The sequence below is a fragment of the Ricinus communis genome, chromosome 10, assembly GCF_019578655.1.
Source record: "Ricinus communis isolate WT05 ecotype wild-type chromosome 10, ASM1957865v1, whole genome shotgun sequence".
Classification (NCBI taxonomy): Eukaryota; Viridiplantae; Streptophyta; class Magnoliopsida; order Malpighiales; family Euphorbiaceae; genus Ricinus; species Ricinus communis.
In genome coordinates this window covers 23419497-23428511 of record NC_063265.1, presented here as the reverse complement: position 1 = coordinate 23428511, position 9015 = coordinate 23419497, and the positions used below count along the sequence as shown (strand labels likewise).

Genomic DNA, 9015 nt, shown 5'->3' with positions numbered 1-9015 from the left:
AAGAATTTTTTAAATATAGTTTCAGTATCTTTTCTGATAAATTAAAAAATCATAATAATAACATTTCTAAAAATCATACAAGTTTTTGAAAAGAAAGCCGTAATAACAAAAATTATTTTAAAGAAAACCATGAAATTTCATCTTTTTAATACGTGTTAAGTTCACGATTATTTTTCATTATCATATTCATTTCTTTTCTTTTTCTTCTTTTGTTTTTTTTTTTAGTTTTATAAACTGTTTTCCCAAAAATATATACAAAATTGATGTTTTTCTCAAAAACAGATTTAGCAAAAAAAATAGCTCAGAAAAAGTTTTTAAAAAACAATATAATATATTAAGTAAAGAAATTCTATACAATTTCTAAAAAAAAAAAAAAAATGTAATGGTACAGCATAATACAACTGAACTTGCAGCCTTTCTCCGGTAGTAATATATGAAACATTATAGAACCTGTAATTTCATGACAGTATTAAACTATAAAACATTGTGTTCCCGCATCAATCTTTCAATCTTTTCAACATCCTCCGGAGCGTCAACGCCATGTGCTTCATGGTCTACCTTTATTACCTGCAAAACCATTTATTTTCCAACTCACTAATTTGCCTGTTCCAACAAACATACACCATTAACCTTGCGAATTTAAGCAGTACTCTGTAAACACGTGAAATCCCCTGAAGTGTACTTAAATATAGTACAGAACTAATCAGATATGCAATGGTAACAAACCAATATACTACTGATGCGTGAGCATATTGATTTTGTCAGAATCGGACCGATCAAGAAGCCAGAAAGATTAGTTCTAAGATTCAAAGCAACCTTGCATATTTAATAAATTATCAAGGGACACACTAATTGAAAAAAAAAAAAAAAGAATATATAATATATTTAAATTATAAGAATATGTAACGATAAAAATATATATTTCATATAAATAAAATTTAATTTATTTTTCATAATAATCTTTAAATATATTTGAAAACAAATTTGTACGTGTTATATTTTCTAACGTCATCAAGAATTAAAATATTATGGACAATTAGATTAAAAAATTTAATTTTAGGACTAATTATAGAATTACCTGTAAATTTAGAGGGTGTTAAATTACTAGTTAGTCTAAATTTTAAAATTCCAAAATTGTGTTGGGTCCTAAGTTGTGATTGTGTGTGTCAATAGAAATAAAAATAATAAGACATTACAACACCTACAAACCCGTGTCGGTGCGTATTTGTATTGGAGAAGTGTCTGACATAAACACTTCTGCCATTCGGAAGTGTCAGTGCTTCCTAGCTATAGGAGAGGAGTGCAAAACATTTATAAAGAAGTCCTTGGGCATTTACAAATGACTCGAGTATTAATTTACTCTCCTTATCAAAAATAATCCGCTTCAACTTAGTCTAAAACCAGGGTTTAAAGGACTAATAGTTATAACTTTGAAGCTTGTTAAGAATCCATCCATCCTAACAATAAGATAAATATCTTTTGAGTCTCACAGTTTAACTTTTGAATTTCCACAGAACATCAATTCCACCCAACTTAAATAGCTGGAGTTGCATAATAATCACCCCTTTGAAACTTCTGGTCATAATGTATGTGTACAGTTATAGACCAAAAGCATATATTAGTTTTCGCTTGTTTTATAGAAGTATTATTTTTTCTAAAAAAAGTTCGATATCCAGTTCAGCATTAGATCTCAAAAAACCAGTATTGAAAAAATGATGCTAAGAAATCACAGGCCATAACAGCCTAAATGACAAACAAACTTCAGAGTTTCATGCAAATTTTATACAACGATATCAGGACAAGAAACAGAATCAAAATAACATTCTAAGCATGTTTAGCTATACAAATATTTATACCTGCCGGTAGATAAAATTAATAGCAATGAGCCAAAAAGACAAATAAAACAATAGGAAAGGAATAGTGTAAAAAAGTAAATAGAGTTCCAGAGCATTACTCTCACTAAATGATATAAAAGAAAATTTAATCTGGTATTATCCCAGCAAGGGAAGAATGGTTCAGTTTTTACTCATTCCTAAAGTACCGATAAACGCTTTAAGAAACCATTAAAAATATCATAAATGTAATGCACAAGGAACAAAAGATGGCAAGTGGAATTTACAATACCTTCATTTTATACCCATTCTCAAGGACTTTAAGCTGTTCTAGATCTTCTTCTAGTTGCAATGGTGTAGGCTGAAGCTCTGGATATATCTTTAGAAACTTTGCATCATAGCTCTGCCAAACATATGAAATGCAGTCTTACTCCAAACATAATTAAACATGGTTGACATAACAAAACCCAATTGTGGATGGAAGATCTTGGAAGAATTTTTCATACCTGAATTCCAAGATGAAGCAAATATGGAAATTGTGGATTGATTTTCCCTGATCTGTATCAAGTAGAGGCAAACATATCCATAAGCTAGCTGAATAAAAAAGAAAAGAGACAAAAACAAAAAGATGAAAGAGAACACAAAGCAAATCCACCCATACATCAATGTATTGACAAACTCACTTGTTATAAGGAATGAGTCCCCTTGAAAAATAGATTGCATAACCTTGATTATCCACCACACATTTCACTCGGTTGGGATCAAATGCATCTTCAGGCTTTAAAGATGTCACAGCAGTGCTAAAGACTGCATCTGGGGCTTCCTGAACCAATATGAAATAAGATAGCTAGGCACTGAAATTCAACACAACTTCACATCTACATAATGTATTCCTATATCTGAAATGAACTCTGAAGTTCACAGGTTGTGCAAAAGAAGTCGCTGTTGAAGCATCAAAATTACAAACGGATCAAGGTGTTGTTCATAAGATGTGACAGTCGCATGTAAGGTATATAGCTAGAGAGGTAAGTTAACTATTTTTACCTGCAGCGCTTTAACAATTCCATCTATTATCTCAGGTTCAATGAGAGGCTCATCCCCCTGAATATTGACAACCACATCATATTTCTTTTCCAGTTTTCCAATTGCTTCATTGCACCGCTCTGTACCTGTACAGTAATAAAGATCGTAGCTATCATAAAATCAAATGCAATAATAAAATTACACCCAATGTTGCTTGGACTTGGGTGCGGGTATCCTATATGAATAAATATAGGGGAATAAGACTTCTCACTTTTTAAGAATTTGGATACGGATATGGGATATGTTTCATATACAGACACCTTAACTTGTCAAAAGAAATGACAATTTACTATTAAATATTGTTAAAAAATTTTAAATTACATTTTATTTGAAACTCAATTCATAAATATTAGTTAAGTGTCACGATTATTATTTTTCAAAAAGTAATAATTTAACAATTAATTTATAAAGTATAAATTTCATTTTGAATTTAAAACTTATTGATACACCCTAACTAATTAATTAAAATAAGTAAATAATTAGTTGTATAGTATTGTTGTACATGTACGCAAAACAACTACTTAAATGAAAAGTGTTTTACATGCATATATAGTATTATAATCCCAAGACAATTATAATAGTTCTTATCTTCCCAACAGCCGGCGAATTTCACTTTGTTTTTTCAATTCAAAGAGATGTGCCTTTCTTTAACTCTGCATAAGGGATGTGCAACGGTGGGTTCAGTTTTCGAACCGAAATGAACTGAACAGAAATAGTGTAAAAATTACAAACAAAAGCTGAACTGAATCTCATATAACCGGATTCAACCTAACCGAAAAGTTTCGGTTTGGTTTGGTTCGGTAACTGTTTAATATATTAATAACTTCAGTTCATGATTTGTTGTAGTCTTCATCTTAACTTGGTGGCCGGCACTGTTTTTATTTTTGAACCAGGGTTCAACACCCAAAGTGAACTTTTCAAACTTGTTTCTTAATGTTTCTTTTTATATACTTCTTTTACAATAATAATTTTCTGCAAGTAATTTTAATGTTAAGTGTTAAACTTTTAGTCAAAAATAGTAAAACAAAATAGAAAACATTCAAATTTCTTTCTTTATGTTTTTTTTTCTATACTTCTTTCCCTTCTTGATTATATATATATATATATATATATATATATATATATATTAATTACTATAATCCTTTTCTGTAAGTAGTAAAATAAAATAGAAACAGAAAAGCTTATTGCAAGTTTATTATACCTTTTGTATTTTAAATCGAATCATTAACTTTTACTTTTATTTTTTATTTATCAAATTAACCTATGAATGCAATTAAATTCATCTCATAAGCTAATTAAAAAATTATTGTGTTCCACATTTATAAAATATTTTAATAGTGTATATACTTTTTTATTTTATTTTATTTATTAATTATAAAAACTAAGATTTATCTTTGAGTTTAAGAACCACAATTTATGTAATTAAAAAGAAAGAAATTAATTAATAACTACATTAAATAAATTTAAAAAGAAAAAATTAAATGTGTTTTAAAAAGAGTGCAGCCTCCATGGATTGAATTTGTGACATATCAACTCAAAGTGAAAGCGCCTTCCACTATGCCAGTCACATCTAACTATTATTTACTTGACAAACATTTATTTATATAAATCGGTTGGTTCGATGTATACGGTTTTTTCTTCACCAAAACCGAACCAATAATAATAAAAATTATCATGATTAAAACCCAAAACCAAACCGAATTTTTAAAAACTGAACCAAATTTATAATTTGGTTCAGTTTGCGGTAGTGCAGACCCCCACTCTCCATCTTTCTATTCTATTAAAAAAAAGAAATAACTCTATCTTTCCTTCCATAAAAGCAACCAGCAAGAGTTTTTCATGCAAATAACTTTCTCATTTGTCTATGTAAAAGATGTGTCCTTCATGTGTGCCGTGTCCACTTTTAAAATGAAAGGTCATGGAAGGATCCCATACTAGTACCAGTGTCGTGTTGTATCGACATGGGTACCTCTTCTATTATGAAGAGTCTGAATATTATAGATTACACCTAAACAATGACAAGTAGCCTACCATTTCTACAAGATTCTGAAGTCATTATGACATCTGCCCCAAATCCACGACAACATTCTGCAATCTTTTCATCATCCGTTGCCACAACTGCATCAGCAACAAATATGAAAAAGATTACAAACAAAAGATAAATACAATTTATAAGCAAGTATGTACAAATAGGAAAATGACAATGCTAGGAGCCTAGTACTAGAGAATTTCAACCATGCTCTGAATATCAAAGATGTAGTCTAGTACTACAAATACTAGCACAATAAAGAATCTCACTCCACTACACATCCCAAAGGGGAAAAGAAAAGAAAAGAAATGTAAGACGTCAACCAGTCACTAAAATGAATTCAAGCAAAAGCTATAAATAGAGTTAAGCACATAGAAAATGAGATGGAAGTGCTCCAGATAATTCCTCTATCAATCTGGCTCATTGATTCAGTTGAACAAGATCTTTTTTCCTAATGTTCAAAGCATTGATCAATTTACCTTCTCTTTTCTATGCCTGAAGAATAATAGTGTTATGTAACGAGTGAGAACATAAACAATTTGCAATTTATTAATTCCAAGCCACGCTTCTTTGTGCATGACATCTGGATGCATTTTAATGTAATTGCAAGTACTATAATGTAAGTATAACTACATATAAAGAAGATGAGCAGCATTCAGCTAATGGATTATTTTTTTAAAAAAAGGGAAAAGAAGAAAAAGAGCAGGAGCGAAATTAGTTGAGATATTGTCTCTTGCAAAACATTAAAAAAATAAAAAAAGAAGAAAATCATTGCATCATTTCTAAATAAAAAGCAGATAAAGCTTAGGCGAATTGACTTACTTATGTGATCCAAAGTAGTTGCCAGTTTGGCCCTTTCCCAAGTTCTCTGTACACGATCACCAAAATCATGCATGAAAAACTATAATATAATAGCAGTTTTGACAGAGAACAGTTATCATGATCTATACATTATGTTATCCATCATCATTAATGAGGTGATTTTGATATTGTATTATTAGGGCACCTCTCTTTCCATGTATACACTGGGCATAATGCTATAAACATATTAATGCCTCCAATGAGAAACATATAATTTCAGTTGTCTTTGTTTCTAAGAATGAACACATATTTTCTTCTCAAAGAAAAGAAAAAATAATGAACACATATTTCAGTTTGTTTCAGAAAGTTCCCAGATTGGGAGCAATCTAATTTAGGATATCCTATTAACCATGTTATAATACTTGAAACAATCATAGATCTAAGCAAATCTATCCATATCCAAGTTCAAAGTTCCCAAGCAAATTCTATTAGCCTGATAAGAATTTAAAGAATAAAATGTAACAAAACGTGAAAATTCTATTTTCATTTCATAATTCTTTGAAATCTCCATTCTCTCTGGGATACTAAGTGACACTTAGTGATCTGATACATATGTATTATTAGCTTTACCCTTTGTAGGTTTTCAGCCCATTAAATTGAAAATTCAGGGCAACTGAGCATGTTAATCAGAGAACGGACACCAATTTTGTTAAATTGACATTGTTAAAGACAAATAATTCAAAATCCATATCAGATCCTACATCACATCATTAACAACAATAAAGAAGCATATGTATACGTACAAAACTGAAATATTAGAAAATCATGAAATGAACGGAACAAGTACCTGGATCATGGGTTTCCCCAAAATTTGGACAAGAGGTTTGCCTTGAAAGCGAGAGGAAGCGAATCGAGCAGGTATGATTCCTATAACCCGGCTTCGAAACTTTCTAGATCGAGACAAATAAGCTCTAGCACCAATACCTACAGCAATAGCAGCTCCAGCCACAATACTATGCACAATCCATGACTTGGACCCAGATGACGAGGATGAGGAATTAGATGAGCAGATTGACATTGGTCTCGTAATTAGATAAAATCAAGATTATTAGTTATAGATTGAAGTGATCTCTATTTAGTCTCACCTCGAAATTTATTGTTAGTGATGAACGCCAGTCGTCGACTGGAGAAACACAGATGACTTATGTCTAAAAAGGAGGATTATCACCTGCTGCGCCAACGTGGCAACGTTGCGTGCTACCATGTGGCAGCATATAATAATCACCATAAAAAAAAAATCTAAAGCTCTGTGCTCCAAGACGATCGATTTCGTAGCTAACTGCACCGCAGTTTATATATACGTCCATAGCGGGAGCTTTCATTGATTTGCCACTAGTAAAGATCAAATTTCTCAACGAGGCCACTGAACCGAATAGGGAATCTGAAATAACATTGTTGGTGCTGGAAATAATTCTAGGGCGAAAAAGCAAAAGAAAAGCTGAAAAGGTCAAATTCGGATAAAATGCCACGCTCGTACCAAATCTTTGACTGTTATTTTCATTTAGTACAAAATCTTCAATTTATTTCTTTTTGATACCCCTTCTATTATTTTTATTATTTCTATTAATACTAATGAAGATTCCGGCAGTTAATTGATGATGTAGCTGCCAGATTTATAAAAAAACTACTCTCCACTGGACACATATTTTGCTGACTTTTTTATTTAATCTTAGTCAACAAATTATTTGTGTCCCACCCCCAAATAAATAATCCTAAATTAAAAGAATTTCTAATTTCGAACCCTAGTTTTTATAGTTTGGTTCAATTCACTCTCTGGTTCCCCCTTTCTCTCAACAAATCGATTCTTAAGCTTCATTGTACTTTACTTTGTCGAAAAAATGGAACAAAAAACAGCTGAAAGTGTGCTTAACCCGGAGGAATATACTTTTGGAGTTGAGGATTCTACCTGTGCATGTGGAAGGCCTACAAAATTATTCGTCTCTCGAACTGAGAGGAACCCCAATCGCAAGTTTTAGGGATGCTCATTTGTAGTAAGTATAAGAGTGGTTTCCTTAGTTTAATGAGAGGACACTAGTGATGTTGCAAGAGTTAAGGCGTTTCAATGCTAATTTGGAGAGGTTTGAATCTGACATTACAAGTGAGCTGCTGAATGAGCACAAGAATTTGGTTAGTTTGCTAAATTTAAAGCTGAAGAAAATAAAAGAAGAAAAAGAGAACATGAAGTGCACTAGGGACCTGTATAAGCTTGGTTTTTATGTTGTGGTTGGAATTCTAATTTATAATATGTACTGTTGTTAGCCTAATTTGAAGATGTACTTTGGATAGGTGGTGGGGTGTATTTGAAAACAGAGGTAGTTAAGTGGTGGTAGGGTGTATATTTTGAAAACAATAGTTTTTATTACTACTATTACTTTTGTATTTTGATGATGAATGAATGAAATGAAATGAGATATGGTTTTCTTCATAAATTCCTGTGGTTTTTATTTTAATGTTATGATAAATAAGCATAGCAAATTGTTATATAAATCAAGCTAGGAAATAGAAAAATTGGGTGACAATTTAATAATAAGCATAACAGCAACATGCTGTCATTTAAATAATACAGGCTGTTGATTACTTTTAATAATCAAATGTTTGAATATAAAGTGAACGGGTGTGGAATTCCTGTGCAATATTTTGTTCATATCATGACAAAAAAAAGAGCACATGAACCCTACAATCAAGGCTGTCAAAAACCATTATAAAAAAATCTATTAAAGGACTACATGTTAGGTCTACACAGATAATAACAATATAACAACCAAAACAAACAATATTAATTAGGATTTAAAAAACATAAAACAATTGTTTCTTAGGTCTTCTTCATCTAAGTCTTCTTTACAATCTTAATTCCTTTGTTCTCTGCAATTCCTGAAGGCACCCAAGCTTTTTTCTTTGTTAAAACACTTCCATCAATCTTTTGTTTTCCTTTGTCTTGAAGCTTTGTTATTGTGTCAACTCCTTTCTTACTTATTGCAGCACTTCCTTCAGTCCCAACCTGTTTGCTCAACAACTATGAGGGTTTGAAAGTCTTTTTTCGCTTAGCTTCAATTGCTGGCTTTTTTGCACTTCCTCCTTTCTGTGTCTGTGAAAGTCTTCTAATGCCTAGATCTGGTGGTAGCTCACTCAACAGATCAGTAATGCTCTTAGTCTTCTTGGTGGTAGTTATTGAAGATGTGATACACTATAAATGTAATTTCCACCGTGAAG

At 31.3% G+C, this 9015-nt stretch overlaps 1 protein-coding gene across 1 annotated transcript; it reads right to left on the bottom strand.

Annotated features, from left to right (window-relative positions):
• Positions 1-311: 311 nt before the first annotated feature.
• LOC8269252 (3-deoxy-manno-octulosonate cytidylyltransferase, mitochondrial) lies at positions 312-7199 on the bottom strand. Its single transcript, XM_002517235.4, has 8 exons — positions 6593-7199; positions 5767-5812; positions 4947-5033; positions 2877-3001; positions 2516-2655; positions 2339-2390; positions 2125-2235; positions 312-567 (listed from the first exon to the last, which is right to left on the bottom strand). The coding sequence occupies exons 1-8, from the start codon at positions 6821-6823 to the stop codon at positions 475-477; spliced, it is 885 nt and encodes a 294-aa protein (XP_002517281.1). The 5' UTR covers positions 6824-7199; the 3' UTR covers positions 312-474.
• Between the last annotated feature and the right edge of the window lie 1816 nt (positions 7200-9015).

What these genes read in the sequence shown, in the direction of transcription:
- LOC8269252 (XM_002517235.4), bottom strand. Translation starts at nt 6,823, where the DNA reads ATGTCAATCTGCTCATCTAATTCCTCATCCTCGTCATCTGGGTCCAAG. An exon ending in GGACTCATTCCTTATAACAA is followed by an intron (nt 2,391 to 2,515) that starts GTGAGTTTGTCA and finishes TACTTGATACAG; the next exon opens with ATCAGGGAAAATCAATCCAC. An exon ending in AGAATGGGTATAAAATGAAG is followed by an intron (nt 568 to 2,124) that starts GTATTGTAAATT and finishes ATGGTTTTGCAG; the next exon opens with GTAATAAAGGTAGACCATGA.